The sequence below is a fragment of the Populus trichocarpa genome, chromosome 16 (assembly GCF_000002775.5).
Source record: "Populus trichocarpa isolate Nisqually-1 chromosome 16, P.trichocarpa_v4.1, whole genome shotgun sequence".
Classification (NCBI taxonomy): domain Eukaryota; kingdom Viridiplantae; phylum Streptophyta; class Magnoliopsida; order Malpighiales; family Salicaceae; genus Populus; species Populus trichocarpa.
In genome coordinates this window covers 883,321-911,259 of record NC_037300.2, presented here as the reverse complement: position 1 = coordinate 911,259, position 27,939 = coordinate 883,321, and the positions used below count along the sequence as shown (strand labels likewise).

At 31.7% G+C, this 27,939-nt stretch overlaps 2 protein-coding genes, 1 long non-coding RNA gene and 1 pseudogene across 8 annotated transcripts in view; 1 reads left to right on the top strand and 3 right to left on the bottom strand.

Annotated features, from left to right (window-relative positions):
• Positions 1–1,592: 1,592 nt before the first annotated feature.
• LOC18106059 (anthocyanidin 3-O-glucosyltransferase 2) overlaps positions 1,593–27,939 on the bottom strand; it is a 45,882-nt gene continuing 19,535 nt past the window's right edge. The window contains exons 1-3 of one of the 6 annotated variants that reach the window (XM_052447918.1): positions 22,260–23,572; positions 11,520–11,623; positions 1,593–1,682 (exon numbers count right to left, since the gene is read on the bottom strand). In XM_052447918.1, coding sequence (XP_052303878.1) covers positions 1,645–1,682; positions 11,520–11,623; positions 22,260–23,572 — 1,455 coding nt within the window. In that variant the 3' untranslated portion in view covers positions 1,593–1,644. Of the gene's footprint in view, positions 1,787–11,344; positions 11,624–16,638; positions 16,670–22,080; positions 23,573–27,939 lie in introns of those variants that run through there. The other 5 variants (XM_052447915.1, XM_052447917.1, XM_052447916.1 and 2 more) reach the window with 5 other exon arrangements.
• On the bottom strand, positions 7,003–8,658 carry LOC18106061 (anthocyanidin 3-O-glucosyltransferase 2-like). Its single transcript, XM_024587990.2, has one exon. It carries the CDS (start codon positions 8,574–8,576, stop codon positions 7,131–7,133), a length of 1,446 nt encoding a protein of 481 aa, XP_024443758.1. The 5' UTR covers positions 8,577–8,658; the 3' UTR covers positions 7,003–7,130.
• Positions 25,565–27,939, bottom strand: part of LOC112326222 (anthocyanidin 3-O-glucosyltransferase 6-like) — a 29,167-nt pseudogene continuing 26,792 nt past the window's right edge.
• The window catches only part of LOC127904428 (uncharacterized), a 28,928-nt gene continuing 26,938 nt past the window's right edge, over positions 25,950–27,939 (top strand). Inside the window, exon 1 of the long non-coding RNA XR_008057596.1 lies at positions 25,950–26,072. This is a non-coding gene — a long non-coding RNA (uncharacterized LOC127904428). The remainder of the gene's footprint in view (positions 26,073–27,939) is intronic.

The window sequence follows — 27,939 nt, the reverse complement described above, 5'->3', positions numbered from 1 at the left end:
GTTCTGTCAATAAATTACAGTAAATTTTATCAATAAAAATATTCCTTCGATATATACTAAGAGAATTACAGTGAAAAAAAATTAAAATAAAGCCAAAAAGTACGATGACGTGTCATTTATACCAACAGAATTACCGGCTGTATTAATATCGTCGGTAAAATCCATTCGTAAACTCGTTAGTAAACTATTCACTTCTTCATGACATTGTTCATCATGTTATTTACCGACAGAAAATTCCGTTGGTATTTTCCAGAGAACTCTGGAACTATTCACTTCTCAATTGCACTATTAATTACTATTCTTTACAGACAAAATCACTGACGAATTGAAAAGTCGTCGGTGATTTTTGGTGGTTTCTAAATTTTTTTGATTAAATTAAATATTACAGACTGAATCACCGATAAAATGATTCAAAATATTAATATTTAATTATTTGTCGGTTAAACCGTCGATAAAATATCTCAATAAAAATATTAGAATCCCTCATTTCACAACAGACGAGCCTCTTTTTCTTCTTCTTTCCTTTATGTTAAAAACATCAACATCCCTTTTTTCTCTCTTCTCTTCTCTCCTCAATTCCTTCCCTTCTTCTCCACGCTCAGGTATATCTTCTTCTCTTTTCTTTTATCGGTTTTTCTTAATTAACAAACTTTATGAATTTGTTTTTTTTTCTCTTCTCAGCTTCACTCGCAACTACATTAAGGTAAAAAAAAATTGTGTTTTTTTTCATTATATTTTTAATTTTTTTTATCTTAATAATTGTATGAATATTATTGTATGATTTTTTTTATACGAGAAAAATTTCTAGTTGATTTATTTATAGGATTTTAAAATAAATTTTAATTATTTAATTATTTTCTAATTTTGTTAAATAAATTTTTTTAAATTTTTTTTTAAAATAAACATGAACAGAATTGCACACATTATTTTTTTTATCGGTTATACAAGAAGTTTCCTGAGAAAAATACTGATAGAATAAAATGGTTCAGCGTGCTTTTCCTGTGAATAAATCATTGAGTAATAATGTATATATGTGTTATGGTCTGAATTTTCAATGCTTCAACACATATTTTGGATTTGTTTACACCTCAATTGTGATTTTGTAATGATCTTAATGAAGAAACGTGTCCCTGGAATTATCTTTTAGGCTCGAGATAAGATCTGTAAGCAAGAACCTTTGGTGATGGTTTAGAAAATGATAACATTGGAGATCGGCGTCATAGATGTTTTGCCTTTTTCAATGAATTTTTGCCAGAAAAGTGACAATCATTTCGTCGTTTTATAATGACTTCCCAGGTAATGTGCTTTTCAAGGGTTAGTTTAGTGGTTTGGTAAAAGAAATTTGAAATTGAAAGCCTGATTTAGACTCAGTTTTACAAAGATATTAATTAAATCAAATTCATACGACATGGTTCTCCTTGTCGTCGCTAATTCCAACCCTAATCTTGTCGGTCAACATAAGAAAATAATAAAACATTAGTCTTTCATATAAAAATAGTGGATCCAGAGATTCACTTGATAGCCTCTTGGATTTTTCATATAAATTCGCAGGAAGATCCGACAGCTATAATTATAACAAAAAAGATAACATGTAAATTAAAAGACATTGTATTAAATAATACGAATTAAGAGAATACAATTTAATCATGGCAGGTGGTCCACCGAATCTTGAATGAAACGACCTAACCAAGTGAACGAGGATCCACCGTTCTCCAAAGCCTTCCTACCCTTTCCACTCATCTCCTTCAACCTCTCCCTCTTCTCATCGCAAAGCTCCATTAAACACCTTACTCCTCTCTCGATCTCCCCGGCACTAATGACATTAATTTCATTACCATCCGACTTCAGTTCTTTTCTATAATCCATTTTAATCTCCACTCCCAATCCGAGCTCAACAATTATTTGAAAGGCATTCAGTTGTTGCTCTGCATATAATGGCCACGCGGCAATTGGAACGCCAAACCATATGCTTTCCAATATAGAGTTCCATCCACAGTGCGATACAAACCCTCCTACAGATGGATGGGCCAAAATATCTGTCTGCGGGGCCCATCCAATTATTTTTCCTGTGTTAGCCGTCCGATCCAAAAACCCTTCAGGTAAGACGCCCTGAGGATTAGTGTAATCGCTTGGAGGTTCTATCTTGCCTTTCGGTGGTGGCTGACGTAGAGACCACAAGAATCGGTGGCCACTCTGCTCCAGCCCACATGCGATTTCCTTCACCTGATCCACACCGAAACTTCCCATGCTCCCGAAGCATATATACACCACTGAGGATAGAGGCTGATCATCAAGCCATTGCTTGATGTCTTTGAATTCATCAGACTCCACATCACGGTGACCATCTCTACTAAGGTTCAGAATGGGACCCACTGGATACACAGGAAGGGTATTACCATTAGAAAAGGAGTTGATCGCATGAGATTCCAGCTCTTCAAATGTGTTTACTATAATACCCTTACTTTCCCTGAACCTTCTAGCTTGAGCGAGGACAGAACCCAGCCACTCTTTGTTAAGCAAAAAAGAAGGTAGGACCCTGGCTGGAAATGGATTCGCCAAACAAGGCATGACCACTTCAGCTTCCGAGTCCTTGAACTCGAGAGGGTCGACTCTCTGCTCACCATGAAGAGCCTGAATATAAAACACAAGACCAAGATAAGCTGCACCTGACGTAAGGAAGATATATGAGGGAACACCAAATTCATTGGCCACATCTATCAGAGATGTACAAAACATATCAAGAACAAACCCAGCAAGTGTAGGCGTGTCAGGGCTTGACTCGGACTGACTCACTAGCTTAGAGACTTCTTCTTTGACGTGGGGTTTCTGGGTTTCACTCAAAGAAAAGAAAGTTTTGTTGGGTTGGTTTGGACCAGGCTCATCTTGAGGCAAGTCAATGAACCTGATACGATTACTGGCTGTCCTCACTGAATCTATGAAGCTATCAATCTTGGAGGAAGAGCACAGTTTCATAATGAGGAAGGTGATTGAAAGCCTCTCATCACGGTCTACAAGAAGCTTCGCTACCTCCACTGTGGATACAAGGTGGCTTATAACTGGTGTCGGTATGAAGACTAGCTCAGCTTTCTTCATTCTGCTACTGAGCCTCTTTTTTTTTTTGGTTAACAACGAGTAGAGAATTCAAGGTGGGAATGGGATTGAATGCAAGAGTCTGATTTTATATCCTTTTTATGTGCAATATTTGTGGCTATATAATTAAGTGGATTTGAGAGATTTAAAATATTTTGTTAAGCAATGATGCAGGTGTAGGAGAGTAAGGTCATGACCTTGCTGTCAAGGTGGACAGCTATTACAAAATTCGATAGCCGTAAATATAGGTAGAGATTGACATTGACGTATAACTATATTTTTTAAAGAATTATTTGTTCATAGTTTTACCTTTTTTTACTTTTAGATTATTTTTATATAATGATATTAAAAGAAATTAAAAAAATAAAAATATTATCTTAATATATTTTTAAATAAAAAACTTTAAAAAATAACCTCCACAATAATATACTCCTCGACATGCATTCATTATAGAATGTTTTCTAGTTGTGGAATTTAATGCAGAAAAGGACAATGTTTCTTCACTGCATATTATGGGCTAAATTTTCAAACCATACTTATTTATTTATTTTGATGTTGCTAGATTTATTTCCATGTTAGTTAACATTAAAAAAAAGTTGTTTTCACATTACATCACCTCACAAAGTAATTATTATTTTGATGGTAATTTTATGTTGTTTTTTTAAATTAATTTTATCATTCAATTTATTAAAAATTAGATTTTATGATTTATTTCGATTGAGGTCATCCTATCTTCATAACTCGAGTCACAGGTTTAGCATGTTAATCCGGTTAACTTTATTATTTTTATTTCTTTTTTTTATTGACTTTCTTTTAATCAATTTCATTCTAAAATATTTTATTCATGAGAAATTTTGCTTTTATGATTTGTTTTGGTTTAGTTTCTATGAGGTTATTATTATATCATAACTCAAGCTACGAGCTTGATAAATTAACTCAAATTAACTAGAGTCGTTTTCTTTATTTTCCTTTTTAACTTGATTATTTTAAAATTTTTTTTTTAACATTGAGGTGATTGAAAATTATGCTTCATATTATTTTTTTTATAAGGTTATCTCAACCTTATGACCAAGTGGTTTTTGTTTTTGTTCATATAAGATTATCGTGGTCTCATGATCCAGGTAATAGGTATAGTGTGTTAACCTAGATTGATTCAAGTCATTTTTTGTGTACTTTTTATTTGAGTATTTTCTTTTTAGATTTCATCCTTCAACATTGAGTTGATTGAAAATTGATTTTTATAACTTATTTTAATTTGTTTTCTATGAGATTATTCTGGTCTCATGACCAAGTCAATAGTTTGACGAGTTAGCCCGGGTTAAATCATGCCATTTTTAGATTTTTTTTTAATTGATTTTTTTTAATTTTATCATTTAAAATTGAGTTAATTGAGAATTATGTTTTATTATTATGGTCTTATAACCATAGTTGTAAAATTAGTAGGTTAACCTAGTTTGATTTGGATCAAGTCAATATGTTGTCATCTTGTTTTTAGTCAAATCATATTTTTTAGAGGGTTGTTGTCTAGATTATATGTTGTCTAGATTATCTTTGTATCCTTCAAGTTGAACAGGTGACATCAATTTAATTTTATTTTCTGTTATAAATAACATTAACAATGCTTAAATATTTTTTTACATTCAATAAAATTTAATCTGACTTGCTAGAAAGTATGAGCTAATGATCTTGTGGAAATTAAATCTTATCAACAAAATAATTAAAACAAAATTAACTTTAATTGTAGTTTTGATTGCAGAAATATCATTTTTATGAAATTTTTTATATATAATTCTTAGTCTTCGTGGCAAGACACCAAGCCTATTCTATGTGGATTTCTGGATCACCGATAATCGTCTAATCAAAGAAATGTCATGACGGACTTTTGGACTAAAGCAGAGAAAGAGATGTCCTTGTCAGGGGACCAAGCCACTCGAACCAAGTTAGATTAGTGGAATGCAACTTCTTGACCTGACCGACGAGCTTCAATATGAGCTTCGAGAAAAGCACACCATGCAAATATGAGCTTTTGGATTATACCTGGTGCTGGTATGAAGACCGAAGCTGAATACGAAATTCTTGGATATTGATGTTGGCCCAGAGCTCATAGATGATGTCTAGCCAAGCCCAGTATCTAGACCCAACACGTGTTTTCCAAGTTTATTGAGCCTAAGGAATTTTTTGCCATCACCCCTCAAGCATGACCGGGCACTTCATGCTTTCCTAGGCCTAAGACATGGCAAACTCCCCTACACCCATGCATAAAGATAACATTAAGAAATAAGCTAAAGGGTGCGGGTGATTTACGGTTTATTCATATTTATGGATTATAATAGTAATTTACAGTATATTTTTTTATTTTTTTTTGTACTTTTATGTTTTTTTTTTCCAACTTTCCCCCTTTTTTTGTTTATTTTTTATTTTATTTTTCCAAAATTACTTTTCTTTTTTCCCATTTTTTTTGTTTATTTTTTTTAATTATCATTGTCGATTTTACTTTTTAATATTCAGCTGGTTAAAAATTTCGCTTTGTAATTTTTTTTCTTTAAAATACTGTGGATTACTACGGTGTTTTCCCACATGGTTTTTCTATTTTATTTTTTTATTTTTCAAAATTATTTTTGTTGATTTTATTTTTTTTAATATTGAGCCGATTGAGAATTTAGTTTTATAATTTTTTTTAAAACATTGTTGATTGCTGCAGTGTTTCTCCGCATGATTTTTTTTATTTTTTTTTATGATTTTCTCCGAAATTATCTTTTTCGATTTTATTTTTTAATATTGAGCTGGTTAAAAATTACAGTTACAATATGTGAGAAAACACTGTAACTTTACTCGCAAATTACTGTGGATTGCCATAGTGTTTTCTCCCATATGATTTTTTTCCAGTTCTTTTGTGTTTTCTTTTTTGTAATATTTTTTTTAAAATTATCTTTGTCGATTTTATTTTTTTAATATTAAGCTAGTTAGAATTTAACTTTGTAATAAAGATTAATTATGTGGAGAAAACATTATAGCTTTCCTCACAAAACACTGTGGATTGCTAGAGTGTCTCTCAACAAGGTTTTTTTTTTCTTATGATTTTTTCAAAATTATCTTTGTGAATTTTATTTTTTAATATTGAGCTGGTTTAGAATTACAATTACAAATCATTACAGATAAGGCTAAATCATGTGGGGAAGCACTGTAACTTTCATCACAAAACACTGTGAATTGCTATAGTGTTTCCAACATGATTTTTTTTCCTGTCTTTTTTGTATTTTTTTTGTTATTCTTTTTCTAAAATTATCTCTGTCGATTTTTTTTTTTTAATATTGAGCTTATTGAGAATTTAGCTTTGTAATTTTTTTTAAACACTGTGAATTGTTGTGTTTTCCCATATGATTTTTTTCAAAATCATCTTTTTGATTTTTTTTAATATTGAGCTGATTAAGAATTATAATTACAATAAAGCTAAATCATACGGGAAAGCGTTGTAGCTTTTCTCACAAAACACTGTTAATTGCTACAGTATTTGTCTAAATGATTTTTTCATGATTTTTTCTAAAATTGTCTTTGTCAATTTTATTGGAGAAAACAGTGTAGTTTTCCTCACAAAACATTCTCAATTGCTACAACGTTTTTCCTCATGGGTTTTTTTCCTTCCAAAATTATCTTTGTTGGTTTTTTTTTAATATTAAATTGGTAGAGAATTTAGCTTTGTAATTTTTTTTTGTTTTTTATTAACAGAAAAACTAAATCATATGGTAAAAACACTGTATATTTCCTCACAAAACACTGTAGATTGCTACAAATCATTTTGTTCAGTCTCTAAGTTTTTGATCACTAACACAACTTTTTTTCTATCTTGAAATATTGGCTTCATCATACTTTTAGTTTTTATCAATTATCTAACACTGGTTTATAATTATAATATTATTAAATATATTTGTTTTATTAAATTATAAAAGCGTACAAGCAAGTCATCTCATATATATTAAAAAAGATAACATGTAAACTAAAAGATTGTATTAAATAATACGAATTAAGAGAATACAATTTAATCATGGCAGGTGGTCCACCGAATCTTGAATGAAACGGCCTAACCAAGTGAACGAGGATCCACCGTTCTCCAAAGCCTTCTTGCCCTTTCCACTCATCTCCTTCAACCTCTCCCTCTTCTCATCGCAAAGCTCCATTAAACACCTCACTCCTCTCTCGATCTCCCCGGCACTAATGACATTTTCATTACCATCCGAGATAAACTCTCTTCTATAATCCATTTTAATCTCCACTCCCAATCCGAGCTCAACAATTATTTGAAAGGCATTCAGTTGTTGCTCTGCATATAATGGCCACGCGGCAATTGGAACGCCAAACCATATGCTTTCCAATATAGAGTTCCATCCACAGTGGGAGACAAAACCTCGTACGGATGGATGGGCCAAAATATCTGTCTGTGGGGCCCAACCAATTATTTTTCCAATGTTAGCCGTCCGATCCAAAAATCCTTCAGGTAAGACCTCCCGAGGATTAGTGTAATCGCTTGGAGGTTCTATCTTACCTTTCGGTGGTGGCTGACGTAGAGACCACAAGAATCGGTGGCCGCTCTGCTCTAGCCCACATGCGATTTCCTTCACCTGATCCACACCGAAACTCCCCATGCTGCCGAAGCATAGATACACTACTGAGGACAGGGGCTGATCATCAAGCCATTGCTTGATGTCTTTGCGTTTATCAGACTCCTCCTCACGATCACCATCTCTATTAAGGTTTAAAATGGGACCCACTGGATATACCGGAGGGCTATTACCTTTAGAAAAGGAGTTGATCGCATGAGATTCCAGCTCTTCAAATGTGTTTATTATAATACCCTTAGTTTCTCTAAACCTTCTAGCTTGACTGAGCATATTTGGCAGCCACTCTTTGTTAAGCATAACAGAAGGCAAGACCTTCGCTGGAAGAGGATTTGCCAAACACGGCATGACCAACTCAACATCCGAGCCCTTGTACTCAGTAGGGTCAACTTTCCGGTCATCGTGAAGAGCCTGAACATAAAATTGAAGGCCAAGAAAAGCTGCACCTGACGTAAGGAAAATATATGATGGAACACCAAATTCATTGGCCACATCTATCATAGATGTACAAAACATATCAAGAACAAACCCAGCAAGAGGAGGCGAGTCAGGGCTTGACTCCGACTGACTCACAAGCTTACAGACTTCTTCTGTGACATGGGGTTTCTGGGCTTCAATCAAAGAAAAGAGAAACTTCCTGGGTTGGTTTGGATCAGGCTCATCTTTAGGCAAGTCAATGAACCGGATACGATTACAGGCTGTACTCACTGAATTTATAAACCTATCAATCTTGGGGTCAGAACGTAGTTTCATGATGAGGAAGGTGATTGAAAGCCTCTCATCACGGTCTACAAGAAGCTTTGCTACCTCTACTGTGGATACGAGGTGGCTTATACCTGGTGTTGGTATGAAGACCAGCTCAGCTTTCTTCATTCTGCTACTGAGCTCCTTTTTTTTTCTTTGTTTGCTAGAGGATTTCAAGGTGGGGTTGAATGTAAAAGACTGATTTTCATATCCTTTTTAAAGGCACTGTTTGTGGCTGTAATTAGTGGACTTGAGATTGGCAATATATTGTTCAAAATATATATACGAGCAGGACAAGAATAAGAGTGAGGTCATGGCTTTGCTGTGATTGTGGACTGCTTTTACAATTCGTCAAGAAGACCCAAAAAAATGGGATGCCGTCCCTGTCAGAAATTTAAATTGAGTTCTCTTTTATGAAATTCAAAGTAGAAGACGACAACGTTTTTTACTACATATTATGGGCTGAATTTTCTATGCTTTTATATATATATATATATAGATTGATGTTAATAAAGATTAAATTTAGGTTTTGAATAACTTTAAAAACACATAATCTATCTTTATATCAGTTCGGTGTATTTTTTTTAAAAATAAACACTAATCTTGAAATTTAAATGAAGAAAAAAAAATCAAATATCATAATATTATAATGGTTAAACTTGATTTGACTTCATATGATTTGATAAATTAATTTGAAAAAGTAGTGATTTTAATTTTTTTCAAAAACTTAGTTAATAACTCACCTAGAAACATCAACACTAAGAATTGTTTTTTTTAAAAAAGCCTAGAACCAAATAATACTGATATTTTAATAAAAATAATTGACATGGAAGCTAGTAACATACAAATTAATCTTGATAATTGGGGATTCAAATTTTTTTTTAATATGTTAGTGAACGGAGTCTAACAACTATATTCTATATTATCTAGATCTATGTTTTGGTTTAAATCATTAATACATCGAATCAATTTTTTTTTATTAGAAAAAGCAGCAATGCTTAAATATTTTTTTACATTAAACAAAATTTAACCTGACCCGCTGCGTATTGCCTGTCAATAATATTGGAGAAATTAAATTTTGTTAACAAAAAAAAATTAAAACAGAATCAACTTTAATTGTAGTTTTCATTGCTAAGATGTCATTTTTATGATATATATATATATATATATATATATATATATATATAAAATTCTTAGTCTTTGTTGCAAGGCACCAGGCTTATTCTATGTGGGCTTGATGTCTTGCCAATTACAATTTTTTTCTTCCTGACGGGTGTGTTTTGTAGATGGATATCTCATTAGGAAATGGTGGGTTTCTTACAACTACAATTACTTTGTCAATTGTTCACTTTCTCTCTCCCCTGTCCACAGCTTGTTTGTTTTATCTTATTCTCTCCTCTCTGTTGCTGAGAGAGAGCATTGCTTGATTTTTTTTCACTTTTTTTCCCCTCTCCACATAGCAGCAATGATGTTTGCGTTTGGGATTTGTTTTCGGAAGATGAGGTTTTTTTTGTTAAGTTCGTGCGATTCTCTCATTCCAAAAAAAAAAAAAAATCAAATGTTTAAATTGATGGGGTTTTTTTGCTGATTTTTGCAGGTCAAGGGTTGCAGGGGAAAGTGCCTTTATCATTGTTGGATGCACGGCGAGAAAGAGAAGAGCGATTCTTTGAGATATAGAAGAGGAAATCTGTGACAAAAAAGAGGATTAAGCCTTAATCGAATTTAATTAATTTTTTCCCTTTCTTACAGGGTTCATTTTTTAAATCAAGGCTAAGTAAGGAATAAAGTTAAAGAAAATTTATTGAATGTGTATTATCCATCATGTCTGCAATTAGACGATTGAATGACGAATATGAACATCCTTCATTATTCAAAGCTTTTCGACTTGTTTTGCTCGTCTCTTTCATCTTCTTGCTTTATTTTGTTCTGGGTGTGTTTGACTGGATGGTTTAATTTTTTTTTTGGTAAAAATTTTTTTTTTGTTTAAAATTTTTTGTTTATGTTTTTTGTTTGTTTTAATGTGTTAATGTCAAAAATAATTTTTCAAAAGTAAAAGATATATATGTTATTTTAATAAATTTATAAGCGAAAAACACTTTGAAAAGCAACGTTACCATATTCTAAAACACCCTCCCCTCATCGGCAACCATAATTTTATTATCCTTTATAAATTTTTTTTTGTATTTGATTTAATTTCCATGGATTAATCACAGTTAAATCATTATTTTTTTAATAATATTATATATTTATCAAAATATAAAATTAGTCCTAAATCAACTTGATTATTATTAAAAAAAATTAATGAAATTAAAACAAAAAACCTGAAAGAAGTTTAGTAATTTTTGCTTTCTAAGATACTAAAATCATTCTACTACTATGTTGAGAAAAAAAAAAAACTAAAACACTACTATATTAAGTTTAATATTTTTTTTTATTTTTAAGAATAATTATGTAATTTTACTATGAAAAAAGAGAGGCCTTTCGTCTCTAATATTGAAAAAGACTTTTATATCTTTAAAATGAATTGCATTGAGTTTTTCTTGACAAAGCTAAAGTGATAATTTCAATGTACAAATCAAATGTAATTTTACTATGTTTTCTAGGTTTGCCGAAATCTATGACAATACTTCTTCAACTGTTTTTTTAATTACAATAATTTCACACACACACACACACACCACATATGTTTGGTAGTCTGTTAGAAGTTTATCAGCTTGGCCTTTAGAAATTCGACATTTAAAGTTTTTAGTTAAAATCAGTTAAAATATTAAATCAATCAAATCTGTTCGACTCTCGTCAAATCAATAAAAGAAAAAAATACTGTTTTAATAAAAATAATTATTATAGAATCAACTGATGACCTAAACTTCTTTCATATCAGTTTTCAAATCAATCACGAGAACTAATAATAATAAAGAAGGTTCTGACATTCATATTAAAAAAAAAAGACCAGAGAAATACATATATATTATAGAAAGACAACATATCAGCTGAAAGACTTTGTATTAAACAAGATGAAGAGAGTACAATTTAATCATGGCAGTTGATCCACCGTATCTTGAATGAAACGACCTAACCAAGTGAACGAGGATCCACCGTTCTCCAAAGCCTTCTTGCCCTTTCCACTCATCTCCTTCAACCTCTCCCTCTTCTCATCGCAAAGCTCCATTAAACACCTCACTCCTCTCTCGATCTCCCCGGCACTAATGACATTTTCATTACCATCCGAGTACAAGTCCTTTCTATAATCCATTTTAATCTCCACTCCCAACCCTAACTCCACAATTATTTGAAAAGCATTAAGTTGTTGCTCTGCATATAATGGCCACGCGGCAATTGGAACGCCAAACCATATGCTTTCCAATATAGAGTTCCATCCACAGTGCGATACAAACCCTCCTACAGATGGATGGGCCAAAATATCTGTCTGTGGAGCCCATCCAATTACTTTTCCACTGTTAGCCGTCCGATCCAAAAATCCTTCAGGTAAGGCATCCCGAGGATTAGTGTAATCGCTTGGAGGTTCCATCTTACCTTTCTGTGGTGGTTTACGTAGAGACCACAAGAATCGATGGCCGCTCTGCTCTAGCGCACAAGCAATTTCCTTCACTTGATCCGCACCGAAACTCCCCATGCTTCCGAAGCATAGATACACTACCGAGGATAGAGGCTGATCATCGAGCCATTGCTTGATATCTTTGTATTTATCAGACTCCTCGTCACAATCACCATCTCTATTAAGGTTTAAAATGGGACCCACTGGATATACCGGAGGGGTATTACCTATAGAAAAGGAGTCGATCGCATGAGATTCCAGCTCTTCAAATGTGTTTATTATAATACCCTTACTTTCTCTAAACCTTCTAGCTTGACTGAGCGTATTTGGCAGCCACTCTTTGTTAAGCATAACAGAAGGCAAGACCTTAGCTGGAAGAGGATTTGCCAAACACGGCATGACCAACTCAGCATCCGAGCCCTTGAACTCAGTAGGGTCAACTTTCTGCTCATCGTGAAGAGCCTGAACATAAAATTGAAGGCCAAGAAAAGCTGCACCTGACGTAAGGAAAATATATGAGGGAACACCAAATTCATTGGCCACATCTATCATAGATGTACAAAACATATCAAGAACAAACCCAGCAAGAGAAGGCGAGTCAGGGCTTGACTCAGACTGACTCACAAGCTTAAAGACTTCTTCTTTGACATGGGGTTTCTGGGATTCAATCAAAGAAAAGAGAAACTTCCTAGGTTGGTTTGGATCAGGCTCATCTTTAGGAGTCAATGAACCGGATACGATTACAGGCTGTACTCACTGAATTTATAAACCTATCAATCTTGGGGTCAGAACGTAGTTTCATGATGAGGAAGGTGATTGAAAGCCTCTCATCACGGTCTACAAGAAGCTTTGCTACCTCTACTGTGGATACGAGGTGGCTTATACCTGGTGTTGGTATGAAGACCAGCTCAGCTTTCTTCATTCTGCTACTGAGCTCCTTTTTTTTTTCTTTGTTTGCTAGAGGATTTCAAGGTGGGATTGCATGTAAAAGACTGATTTTCGTATCCTTTTTAAAGGCACTGTTTGTGGCTGTAATTAAGTGGACTTGAGATTGGCAATATATTGTTCAAAAATATATACGAGCAGGACAAGAATAAGAGTGAGGTCATGGCTTTGCTGTGATTGTGGACTGCTTTTACAATTCGTCAAGAAGACCCAAAAAAATGGGATGCCGTCCCTGTCAGAAATTTAAATTTAGATCTCTTTTATGAAATTCAAAGTAGAAGACAACGTTTTTTACTACATATTTTGGGCTGAATTTTCTATATATATATATATATATATATTGATGCTTTAGGATTTATGTTAATAGAGATTAAATTTAGGTTATGAATAACTTTAAAAACACATCATCTTGTATCAGTTAGGTGTATTTTTTTAAAAAAATAAACACTAATCATGAACTTTAAATCAAGAAAAAAAACCAAATGTCATAATGATTAAACTTAATTTAACTTGATAAATTAATTTAAAAAGCAAGGATTTTAAATTTGATCTGGGCCAAGTTCAAGTTATATGTATACCCTCAAAACAACTTAGTTAATAACCCTATTAACTAGGTCACACCTAGACACATCAACTCTAAGAATTTCTTTAAAAAAAAATTAATCTAGAACCAAATAACACCTATATTTTAATAAAAATAAATAAATAAATGCCCTTAGTGAAAAGGGACAGTTCTTGAAAGAAAGATGATATTTTTAGAAATAATGCAAAGTAATAATACGATTAGTTCGATTTACATATATAATGTAATTTCAAATTTCTAATAATCAAATAAGCATTGGTTAGGCCTAAGACAAAATATGGGCTTAACCGATCCAACATTCTCCTGATCGTATCCACATGCGATGTGCTCCAAGTTTGTACGAGGAAAGCCCGGCCCATCTCCACTTTCTTTACTTACTAAAAGTTTTTTTGCGTAGAAAGTTTCACTTTACCTGACAAATAAAAGGCATTGCAGAAATCATGCATACTAACGTTTGAAAAAGAAAATGAAGGTTATGTTTGGTAATGCGGATTAAATTATGATTTTTTGAATTTTGAATTTTGAATTTTTTTTTTGTTTTTGTTAAAAATTATTTTTTTATTATTTTAGAATGTTTTGATGTGTTGATATTAAAAATAATATTTTAAAAATAAAAAAAATATTTATTTTAATATAAAATAACTTAGGAAGGAATGGTTTTCTCCTTTCTGATGGAGATACATCCTGATTTTGTAAATTAAAATAATACATGATCTTCAATAAAAACTACTTGTTATTCAAAGACATTATTTTCTTGGTTTGTAAATGCAGGATGAGTTTTTTTTTTTTTAATTTGCAAGAACAGTATCTTCTTCAAGACAAAGAAATATATAAAATTTGTTTTTAAACATACTTGAAAATAAAACGAAAAGGAGAAAATTGTATGGAGAAAACAACTATGAAGTATTTCGATTTAGGGGTACGTGTTTTTCATTAATTGCTTTATATACTTCTCTGTACAAAAATACAATCGATGCCCTTTTGGTTATGCGTATAAAGGAAGTCCTGTATAGGGTATAATATAAAAAATTTAAATTTTTTTTTTAATAGTAATACATTAAACCAATTAAAAAATATAAAAAATTAAATTTAAATTTTTACCGAACAATATTTTAACCACATTCCTAAATATTATAAAAGTCCTTTTATACAGTACAAAACCCTTGAAACCACTAGATGATGAGAAAATTAATAAAGAGATAACGCCATGTTATTTTTACATTTTAAAAGTATTTTCTAAAAGAATTGAAAGAGGTTTGAAAACGCACTATTCATGGTGGTCGAGGGCTCTTAGGCGCACTCAAAAGAAAGTTTGGTTAGAAAATGCAAGACTCAAGATGGTTGAGGGCTCGAAGACGCACTCGAAGGAAAAAATATAGATCTGTAAAGCGCAAAATCTAATATGGTGGAGAGCTCGAAAGCATGTTCAAATTGAAAAAGGTAGGGCTGCAAAGTACAAAACCTAAGTGGTGGAGGGCTCGAAGGCATATTCAAAAGGAAAAAAAAGGTAGGGCTGTAAAGTGTACTAGCTGAATGATGAGGGCCCAATAACGCACTCAAAAAGAGGTGATGGTAAGACACCGATCTATCAAATGATGGAAGCAATGCATCATGATTGAAATGCATGTATACTTACCTAAAAAATATATGTCTCCTTTTCTTATGGAGTTTTCCTTTTCTAAAAAATTTGAGTCTTTGATAGTAAGCTTTGACGACTCTTTACTTTTGCTTACTAGAGTCACATCTTATGATCTTGACCTCTAGGAGGGGTATCACATCAGCATATTTTTTTGCCCACAAACCTTTATATAAAGGTTGCCAGCTCTACATCAACCCTATTATGTGTTTGTCGGATTGCCCCTCAGTTTGATCATGTTCTCAAGTGTTCAGGTTTCTTTAGGGACAAGGCTGTGTGAAAGATAAGTTGTAAAGCTATTCAAAAAATCATTTTGATGTTTGTTTTAAACAAACTTGTCCTGAAAATTTAATCGATTCTCATGGATAGGGTTGCATCAGTGTTAAAAACTTTTGTTTTGCTTTTTGGTGAAGTGAAATGTTTTTTATTGGTCAAAATATCCAATCCGAGGGTTTCAAAGAACCCTCTTGAATTTGTTTTTCAAAATAAAAGCTTTCAGAAAAATTATAATTCCAAATAATTTTTTCGTTCACATAATATACTTTATATTTTTGTATTATATAAGATCCAACAGGTAGTTGCATTTACTGTCTGCTGGGCTCTTTCACAACATATGGGAGTGGACACAGACACATTGCATTGTAGACGACATTATAGGTATAGATTGCTTTCAATGTGGACAATATTGCAGCGCCTTAAGAGACGATCCTCAGCTGTGTTTTTGGTCAAAAATTGTGGCCGAGGGCGTTGCCTTCTCAGCAAAAAGTTGTTAGGTGGGGCTTGGTAGCTGGGCCCAACACTATTGGGCCGGGCTGACAAGTTAGATTCAAAACACTTCCAAAAAGTGCCAAAAAAGAGGTTGGGTCTGGCTTGGGTTTGCCAGGGCAGCGGAACCCAATATTGTTTTTTTATATTCTAAAAAAATTAGGTGATGATAAAGTTTTTTTTAGTTTTAGGTTGGGTTGAATTTTCTTATTAAACCATTTTTGTTTTTGTTTTTCAACAATGCTTTGAAAAAAATTTGATAATTTTTTTATTTTTTTCTTTACTTTAAATTATTATTTTTCCTTAATTCATATTAAGATGTTTTTGTATTAATTTGACATGATTATATAAAAAATAATTTTTAACAAATAAAAAAAATTATCTTCCAATTTTATTTTTTCTCCTCTTGAATTTTCTTTTCTTTTCTCTTATTGATTTGTTTTCATACTGTAAAGAGAAATAAATTAATGTGATTTTGTTTTACATTATACAAACTTTAGGTGATGATAATTTTTTTTCATTTCATGTTGGGTTGAATTTTCTTATTAAAACATGTTTGGTTTTGGTGTAAAAAATGCTTTGAAAAATTTTTGAAATTTTTTTATTGTTTTCTTTACTTCAAATTAATATTTTTGATGTTTTTGTATTTTTTTTAATATATATTGAGATTTGGTCTTGCTGGATTGCCAGACCCAAATAGAATATATAAAGTTAGGTCCTGCCCTAGAAAGACTCAAAATAGCTATGGGTTCTGTTGCAGCTGGACCCTTCAACCTTGGCTCCTGCTTCGAGTAGGACTCATCAGAATGGGTCCTGTCTCTAACAAGACCTCTCAGCATTGGTCCTGCCATTAAAAGCATTGGCAGGACCCAATGCTTTTAATTTTTTTTCTTTGCTCTCATGTAATTTTTTCCCCTACATCAAAGAGAAAATAAATTGACGATAGTCTTTTTATATTGTTTAAAAGTCCGGTGATCATAATTGTTTTTCATTTGAGGTTGTGTTGAATTTTCTTATTAAAGCATGTTTGTTTTTTTCTTTTAAAAATGCTTTGAAAAAAGTTTAATTTTTTTTTATTGTTTGCTTTACTTCAAATTAATACTTTTAATATTTTTGTTTTTTTTTAAAAAAAACAATATATTTAGATTGGGTCTGGCTAGGTTGACAGACCCAAAGAGAATATATTAAGTTGGGTCCTGCCCCAGAACCACCCAAAATAGCTTTAGGTCCTGATACAGTTTGACCCATCAGCCTTGGCTCATATTGCGAGCAAGACCCATCAGCGTGGATCTTGTCCCTAACAAGACCCATCAGTGTTGGGTAGCAGGACCCAATGCTTTCAAATTTTTTTCTTTGCTCTCATGTAATTTTTTCCCTACATTAAATAGAAAATAAATTAATGAGAATTTTTTTATATTGTTTAAAAGTTCAATGATTATATATTTTTTTAATTTGAGGTTGTGTTGAATTTTCTTATTAAAACATGTTTGTTTTTGCATTTCAAAAATTTATTGAAAAAAATTTGATAATTTTTTATTTTTTTCTCTAATATTATCATATTATAAAGCTATCAATAAATTTTTGATTCATATCATATAATTTATAAATTTTTATTATATCAGAAAACTTTTGAACAATAAAATCCATTAAAAAATAATTTATAAATATTATAATATAATATTATTTTGGGTAATATAAGATATTTTAATTTTATAACATTAGTGTATGATATTCAAAGTTTTATCAATGTTTTATTGTTTTTAGATTTTTTATTTAGAAGTTTTGAATTATATGCATTATTAAATACATAAATAAATTATGTGTTGGGTCATGCCCCAAACAGGACCCATTAGAGTTGGGTCCTATTAGATCAGGACCAAAAATAGTTCTAGGTTCGGCTGCTCAACAAGACCTTATAAGTTTGGGTACTCAAAAGCATTTTGTCCTAACCCAATTCGCTTGTGTCTTGATTCGGACCCAATTCTCATGGTTACTTTGCCAGGACTCAATTTTCTTGGGTCGTGCTTCTGTACCCAAGGGTGATGGGTTATGCATCAAGACCCAAGATTAATGGGTGCTGCGTCAGGATCAATTTCATTTGGGTACTTTCGTCAAGACTCAAGGGTGATGGGTCGTGTGTCAGGACCCAATGCGTTTGGGTCAAGCGCTGAGACCCAAAGTTATTGGGTCATGCATCCGGACCCAAGGTTAATAGGTCCTCCGTCAGGACCCATTTCGCTTGGGTACTACCTTCGGATCCAAGTCTCTTGGGTCCTCCTTTAGGACTAAAGGTTCTTAGGTCTTAGGTTTCTAAATATTTGTATTTGTGCTATGAATATTGTTATTTTTATTATAATTAATACTATTAATATTATAAATATTATTATTTCTATTATAGATATTATTATTTTTATTGTAATTAATATTATTGAAAAAAAATTATTATCAATATTGTAAAACAACCTTAGATTTGATTCTAAGGGTAAAATTAAAAATTATTATTATTCTTGTTATTATTATCATTAATAAATTTTTTAAAAAATATTATTATTACTATTGAAGAAAAACCAAAATTTCTTTTAAAAGATTAAAAAATATACGAATTTGGACAAACAAGTTAAATATTATTATTTATATTATAAATATTATTGTTGGGTCTGGTGTTGCAGCTAAACTTGAAGCTCTGGGGTCCGGACCCAGGAGGACCCAATACTTTAAAAAACATTTTCTTATTTAATTTTTTCTCATATAGTAAATAGGAAATAAATTTATAGGAGTTTTTTTTATGTTGTAAAAATGTTGGGTGATGATAATTTTTTGTTATGATAATTTTCTTTCATTTCAGGTTGGGTTGAATTTCATTATTAAAGCATGTTTTTTTTTTTGCGTTTCAAAAATATTTTTTAAAAAAATTGATTCTTTTTATTTTTTCCTTTACTTCAAATTTATATTTTTATTTTTTCCCTCTTGAATTTTTTTCCTCTTCTCTTGTGTGATATTTTTGAATAAATTGATTAGACTTTTTTTATATTGTATAAAAGTTGGGTGATGATAATATTTTTTTTCATTTGAGAATGTGTTTAATTTTCTTATTAAAACATGTTTGTTTTTGTACATTAACAATGATGGTGAATGTAGTATATGCATAATCTATTTCAATAAAAAAAAATAAAAAAATAAGGAAAAAACGTTTTCTCACCTATTGAACGATAATGTTATCTTTAATGGATATAAAAGGGGAATTCATTTAGTAATATTAATTTTAAAAACAATCTTGGAAATTACAATGTGTTATCTTTGATTGAATTTGATTAGACTAAATGATTTATATATTTTAACAAACTTTATTAATATTTAAAAAACAGTTTAATAGTTGCACAAAATTTTTATATGTGTATATTCTTGATATATATCTTATATATAATGAACTCTTTAAAATAAAAACTTTCAAAAAAATTATAATCCTAATATTATCATATTAAAGTTCATGGAGCTCTAAATAAATTTTTATTCATATCATATACTTTATATATTTGTATTATATAAGAGAATTTTTGAACAATCAAATCCATTACAAAATAATTCAATAAATATTATAATATAATATTATTTTAGATAATACTATAAGGATATTGGTCCGGATAATATTATAAAGTTTTGTCAATTTTAATTTTTTAAGATTTTTTTTATTCAATAGTTTTTGAATTATATATATTATTCAATAAATAACACGTTTAGTCCTGCCTGCTGCATAGCATGACCAATAATTTTGGATCCGGCTGTCCAACATGACCTGATAACTTTGGATTTGGCTACAATTAGACCCATCAGCGTTGGGTCCGACTCCCCAACAGGACCTAACAATATTGAATTCAAACCAAACTTAAAATACTTCAAAAAATCTTTATACTTTTTTATCTATTTTAATTTTTTTAAAAATATTATTAACTCCACACGTATCACGTAACAATAGCAAAATATACTATTTAATCAATAATCTTAAAGGCGTGGGAAAAGTAATCTAGCTTTCCCCATATGTTTTTTTATTTTTTATTTTTTGCTTTTCTTTTGTTTTACATGTTTTTTTTCCCCAAAATTGACTTCTTATTCTTTTTTTTTAATATTTTTTGTTTTTATTTTTTTAAAAATTATCTTTACCAAATTTTTTAAATATTGAACTGGTTGAGAATTTAGCCATGTAATATTTTTCTTTAAAACATTGTTGATTGTTACAATATTTCTATATATGGTTTTTTTTCTTTCTTTTTCTTTTTTTTTTCTTTTTTTTTTCAAAATGGTTATTGTCGATTTTATTTTTTTCATATTGAACTGGTTGAGAATTTAGCTTCGTAGTTTTTTTTAAAAAAAAACATTGTGGATTGCTACAGTGTTTCCCCCACATGATTTTTGTTTTGCTGCAGTGTTTTTCCACTTGTTTTTTTTTAAATTATCTTTGTCGAATTTATTTTTTTAATATTGAGCTGGTTGAAAATTTAGCTTTAACTTTCCCCACATGTTTTGTTTTTCCATTTTTTTTCCAAAAATTGTCTTTTTTTTTGTTTGTTTTTTCAGAATTGTTTTTGTTGATTTTTTTTCACTATTGAGCTGGTTGAGAATTTAGTTTTTTATTTTTTTTCTTTAAAACACTGGATTACTACAGTGTTTCTCCACATGATTTTTTTAATGATTTTTTTATTTTTTTTCAGAATTATCTTTGTCGATTTTTTTTTCATATTGAGCTTATTAAGAATTTAGTTTTGTAGTTCTTTAAAATACTGTGGATTACTATAGTGTTTCTCCACATGATTTTTGTCTTGCTACAATATTTCTCATATGTTTTTTTTATCAATTTTTTTTAAATTGTCTTTATTGAATTTATTTTTTTCAAACTGATCTGGTTGAAAATTTAGCTTCGCAATTTTTTTTCCTTTAAAACACCGTTGATTGCTACAATGTTTTCCCACGTGATTGTTTTTCTTATGATTTTTTTCAAAATTATCTTTATCGATTTTATTGTTTTTAATATTGAGCTGGTTGAAAATTATAACTATAAATTTTCTCATGAAACACTATAGATTGCTATAGTTTTTCCATGCACGGTGTTTTTTCCTTTCGTTTTTTTTGTGATATTTTCCTAAATTTTCTTTGTTAATTTTATTTTGTTAATATTGAGCTGGTTGAGAATTACAATTTTGTATATTTCCTCACAAAACACTATAGATTGCTATAGTTTTTCCATGCACGGTGTTTTTTCCTTTCGTTTCTTTTTTGTGATATTTTTCTAAATTTTCTTTGTTAATTTTATTTTGTTAATATTGAGCTGGTTGAGAATTACAATTGTAAATTTCCTCACAAAACACTATAGATTGCTACAGTGTTTTTCTAAATGATTTTAATATTGAGCTTATTGAGAATTTAGCTTTAACTTTCCCCATATGTTTTTTTTCCCATTTTTTTAATTTTTTTTTCCAAAATTGTCTTCTTCTTTTTTTCATTTTTGTTGTTGTTTTTTTCAGAATTGTTTTTGTCGATTTTATTTTTTTAATATTGAGCTGATTTAGAATTTAGCTTTGTAGTTTTTTTCTTTAAAACACTGTGGATTACTACAGTGTTTCCCTCATGATTTTTTTCAAAATTATCTTTATTGATTTTATTATTTTTAATTTTGAGTTGGTTGATAATTACAACTTTAGATTTTCTCATGAAACAATATAGTTTACTAGAGTATTTCCCTACTTGATTTTTTTTCCTTTCATTTTTTTTATGATTTTTTTCAAAATTATCTTTCTTGATTTTTTTTAATATTAAATTTATTAAGAATCTTTGTAATTTTTTCTTTAAAAATATTGTGAATTACAACAATTTTTCTTCAATTTTTTTTTTATAAATCCATGACAACGCACAAACATGTCACAAGCCCATGACGGCGCGCGGGCATAACATCTAAGAGAACGTTTGGGAGCCTTCCCAAAAAATTTTAATTTTTTTTATAAATTTTGTTTTTATGTTTTAAATTATTTTATTGTGCCAATCTCAAAAATAATTTTTTTAAAAATAAAAAAATATCATTTTAATATATTTTTATATAATTGTTTTTAAAAAAACAACCACAACTACGACCATACTCGTGCCAAACAGGATCTAAAAGGCGTTTTATTAAATAACACGAAGAGAGTACAGTTTAATCATGGCAGGTGGTCTACCGTATCTTGAATGAAACGACCTAACCAAGTGAACGAGGATCCACCGTTCTCCAAAGCCTTCCTGCTCTTTCCACTCATCTCCTTCAATTTCTCCCTCTTCTCATCGCAAAGCTCCATTAAACACCTTACTCCTCTCTCGATCTCCCCGGCACTAATGACATTTTCACTACCATCCCAGTTAAATTCTCTTCTATAATCCATTTTAATTTCCACTCCCAATCCGAGCTCAACAATTAACATAAAAGCATTAAGTTGTTGCTCTGCATGTAATGGCCATGTGGCAATTGGAACGCCAAACCATATGCTTTCCAATACAGAGTTCCATCCACAGTGCGATACAAACCCTCCTACAGATGGATGGGCCAAAATATCTGTTTGTGGGGCCCATCCAATTATTTTTCCAATGTTAGTCGTCCGATCCAAAAACCCTTCAGGTAAGACATCCCGAGGATCAGTGTAATCGCTTGGATGAAGTTCCATCTCGCCTTTCGGTGGTGGTTTACGTAGAGACCACAAGAATCGATGCCCACTCTGCTCTAGCCCGCAAGCAATTTCCTTCACTTGATCCGCACCGAAACTCCCCATGCTTCCGAAGCATAGATACACTACCGAGGATAGAGGCTGCTCATCGAGCCATTGCTTGATGTCTTTGTATTTATCAGACTCCTCGTCACAATCATCATCTCTATTAAGGTTTAAAATGGGACCCACTGGATATACCGGAGGGGTATTACCCTTGGCCTTAGAAAAGGAGTCAATCGCATGAGATTCCAGCTCTTCAAATGTGTTTATTATAATACCCTTACTTTCTCTAAACCTTCTAGCTAGACCGACGAAAAGTGGCAGCCACTCTTTGTCAAGCATAAAAAAAGGCAAGACCTTAGCTGGAAGAGGATTTGCCAAACACGGCATGACCAACTCAGCATCCGAGCCCTTGAACTCAGTAGGGTCAACTTTCTGCTCATCGTGAAGAGCCTGAACATAAAATTGAAGGCCAAGACAAGCTGCACCTGACGTAAGGAAAATATATGATGGAACACCAAATTCATTGGCCACATCTATCATAGATGTACAAAACATATCAAGAACAAACCCAGCAAGAGAAGGCGAGTGAGGGCTTGACTCAGACTGACTCACAAGCTTAAAGACTTCTTCTTTGACATGGGGTTTCTGGGCTTCAATCAAAGAAAAGAGAAACTTCCTGGGTTGGTTTGGATCAGGCTCATCTTTAGGCAAGTCAATGAACCGGATACGATTACAGGCTGTACTCACTGAATTTATAAACCTATCAATCTTGGGGTCAGAACTTAGTTTCATGATGAGGAAGGTGATTGAAAGCCTCTCATCACGGTCTACAAGAAGCTTTGCTACCTCTACTGAGGATAGGAGGTGGCTTATACCTGTTGTTGGTATGAAGACCAGCTCAGCTTTCTTCATTCTGCTACAGAGCTCTTTTTTTTTTCTTTATTTGCTAGAGGATTTCAAGGTGGGATTGCATGGAAAAGACTGATTTTCATATCCTTTTTAAAGGCCTGTTGTAAAATAAGTGGACTTGAGATTGGCAATATATTGTTCAAAAATATAAACGTGCAGGACAAGCATAAGAGTGAGGTCATGGCTTTGCTGTGATTGTGGACTGCTTTTACAATTCGTCAAGAAGACCCCAAAAAATGCGATGCCGTCCCTGTCAGAAATTTAAATTGAGATCTCTTTTATGAAATTCAACTATACTTCTCTGTACAAAAATACAATTGATGCCCTTTTGGTTATGCGTATAGAGGAAGTCCTGTATAGGATATAATACAGCTCAAACGATCCAATAGAAATGGAGGCAAGCAGAGTCTGATAGCTACTTCCTCAAGTCATTCGGGTACACACAATTCCTTAGGGAATTCATTTTCCCAACAAAGATCAACTAAGATTATATGGTGAGGAAAGAGGACCAAATTGATCTTCTTTTGAGAAGAGTTAATCTTCTATATTTCGAGGGTAATTCATTAAGAGAAATAGTCTTAATATAGTAATTTTTTTTTTTAAATATATTAAAATAATATATTTTTAATAGTAATACATTAAAACAATTAAAAAATATAAAATATTTATTTAAAATTTTTACCGAACAGTATTTTAACCACATTCATAAACAACACTACGAAAGTCCTTTCATATAGTACAAAACCTTGAAATCTCTAGATGATAAGAAAAATAATAAAGAGATAACATTTCCCTCTAATATGCGGTTGAAGTCGCTGCACTCTGCGCGAGGAATTGATGGCCAGAACATGTCCCCAAGATTCAATGAATATATGAACAATCATTTTCATTCAGAGAAAGAGAGAGAGAGAGTGAAGCTGTACGATCTATGTCACTGCTTCGGCATCATATGATAACTCCTCGAAATTTCATTAAGGTCACTGCTACTGCATATAATAATTCCAAATTCAACTGTCTAACCATCCTTTTCATCTACAAGGATTGGAGAACTTGACAAGTATTATTTGCCTCGATTTTCAATGCCTGCTTAGTTGTCATGTCATGGCCCCTTCAAAATAACGAAATGAAAGCAAGGTCATATATATATATATATATATATGTTATCTCTCGTCCAGTTTTTTATAATTTTTTTTTAGCAAAGTTGGTGTTTGGAGTAGTGGTTACACTGTGTTTTTTAAAAGTTTTAATTTTTTTTTATATTTTGAAATTATTTTAATGTATAATAAAATAAAAATAATTAAAAATATTATTTTGATTGATTTTTAAATAAAATATACTCTGAAAAATATTGTCCACTAGAAAACAAAAATTTTCGTATAGAAATTAGATATTTTTTATATCCATGTCCTGGGTTTAGTGATATAATTGGACGTAGCTATGAGTTGACAAGTTTTTAATTTTTTTAAAAAATCAGTAGTAAATTTAAGAGAAGTTTAATATGTATAAAAATTAATGCAAGATAAATGTATATACGAAGAAAAAAATAGAGTCTATGGCATAAGCCTGTAATAACATGGCTAGTATTGGCTGGCTTTTATAGCTTGGAATGGCATGACTGATTTTTATGTCCTGGAATGGATAAGACTGATATTTGTATTTATACACTCAGGTATAGAATATATTATTCATAGAGAGATTTGTTTATTAGCATCTAATTATGGTGTTTTTGGTTATTATATGATGTACGAATATTGATGAAAATATTAGCAACGAACAATGTTATTAATATAAAAAATAATACTATCCTTGCATAACAAAACTTGTTTGTATGAAAAAAATATATTTTCGGTTGCAAGAAACATAAAAAAATAAAAAAAAAATATGTAAATATGAAATTAAATATATCAAGTTAATATCAAATATGGAGCTGAAATTCCAGCCATGGGGGTGGGATTTTGAGCTGAAAGCTCAAATGGCTAGAAAAATTCTAATTGTTCGGGCATGACACAGATGGTTGGAAGGCTAACCATTTAAGCTTGGCCACATAGCTAGAAAATTATTGTTATTATTATTGTTTTAAATATGTGTTTGATTTAAAAAAATATTAATTTAATATTTTTTTCAATGTTTTTTTTTTTATGATTTTAATTTGTTAATATAAAACTAAGTTGTCCATGCTATGCTGTCCATCACATCTTCAATTAGACGAGTCAATGCAGAGTATGAAGACCCATCTTCCATCAAAGCTTTCCTGCTTAGTTGACTCATCTCTTTCACCTTTTTTCTAATCTCACTTCCATTCTCCATCAGTAACTTTAATCCTCTTTTTATATCATCAGAACTCACAATTTCTCCGATAGCACCTTCGATAATATTAATTCCAGAATCTATTTTAATCTCCACTCCTAACCCTAACTCAATCACGATTTCAAAAGCATTAAATTGTTGCTCTCCATACAATGGCCATGTGGCAATTGGGACACCAGACAAAGTACTTTCTAAGGTAGAATTCCATCCACAATGTGATACAAATCCTCCAATAGCTTTGTGCCCCAATAGCTTTGTGCCCCAAGATTTCCACTTGCGGAGCCCATTTAATCACCTTTCCTATCTTAACTGATCGATCTAAAAACCCTTCAGGCAAAATGTCTTGAAAATTTACATAATCACTTGGTGATTCAATCTTACCCCTGCATGGACGTTCACGCAGACACCACAAGAATCGATGTCCACATTGCTCCAATGCATATGCAATCTCTTTCACTTGATCAACGCTGAAACTTCCCCAACTCCCGAAGCACAAAAACACTACTGAGCATGGAGGCTGATCATCAAGCCATTGCATTATGTCCTTGTAGTCGTTGATTTGACCTGATCCCACATCATAGCTGTTTCCTTTACATCTCACAACTGGTCCCAACGGATATGCAGGAGGGATTTCACCCTTAGAAAGAGAGTTTATTGCATGCGATTCTAACTCTTTGAATGTATTTATCAAAATGCCCCTTGCGTGCTTCAACCTTCTTGCAGCACCAAGAAAAATAGGGAGAGATTCTCTGTTAAACACCAAAGAAGGCAGGAGCTTAGCAGGAAGCCTGTTCACCAAGCTTGGAATTTCCAACTCAGCATCCGAGTCTTTGTACTCAGGGAGATCCGCTTTCTGCTCGTCATGAAGGGCCTGAAGATACAACATCGAGCCGATAAAAGCTGCACCTGAAGCCGAGAAAACATACCAGGGAACACCAAATTCTCCAGCCAAATCATTCATTCCCAAAACAAAAGTATCCAAAACAAACCCAGCAAGTCGAGGAGAGTCATTTGGGCTCAACTCTGACTGAGCCTTGATCTTCGAAACAAATTCTTTGACATGGTTTTTCTGAGCTTCAGCCAGAGAAGCCATCCAGCTAGCACCAGTGTTATGTACAGCGGTGTGCTCAAGACAGGGCAAATCAACGACTCGTATGCGATTGGGTAGAGTTGATGGAGTGAGTGACTCAGTGTATTTGGTGGTAGTGGAGTCAAGAGTTGGCCTCATTATGAGGACGCTTGTGGAAATTCGATCATCACGTTCAACAATAAGCTTGGCAATCTCTACTGCTGCTATAATATGGCCCATGGCAGGTAAAGGGATGAACACTAACTCTGCTTTCTTCATAGCTAAAATTTGGTGTTGCTAAGCTAGTGTTCATGCTTTGTTTGAATGATTCCCGGACATGTAATTATAGCCAACTATTCTACAAGAAAATGAAAGTACTGAATTATTGATTGATAGCATATATGAATGGCTGATCTTGTTTCAAATATCATCTTCGAGTGTGAAGTTTCAACAAATGGGACACGAATAGCCATTTAAGCCGCGCTTTGCCACATGTTATGATTTTTTTTTTAAATATTCGCTATGTAGATGTTTTTTAATATAAAAAAATTTGAAATTTGAAATTTAAATATTTATGTAAATATCTCATTAAATAAATTAATAATTATTTATATAAATAAACGAAAAATCATTAACAACAACCAAAAACAAATTGATAAAATTGAGAAATGGATGTAAATCAAGATATTTTACCACACAAAATGAGACATTCACGTGATTGTGTTTAATACACTTGTTTATTAAAATTAATAAAAGATAAATCCACAACCTAAAAAACTCATGACTTAAAAGATAAACACAAATAAAATTGACTAAATAAACTCATACCCAAAAAAATATTATACAAGGCCAAAATACATCAATAAATATTATTTAAAAATATTTAAATAAATATTTTTTATTTTAAAAAATAAACCTCATTTTTATAAAACCCCAAAAAAATTCTAGATGAATTAGGATAACATTTTGAAAAACCAAACACAAACCAAACAAC

Excerpts from the sequence above, each read along its gene's own strand:
- LOC18106061 (XM_024587990.2), bottom strand. The coding sequence starts at position 8,576 with ATGAAGAAAGCTGAGCTGGTCTTCATACCAACACCAGGTATAAGCCAC.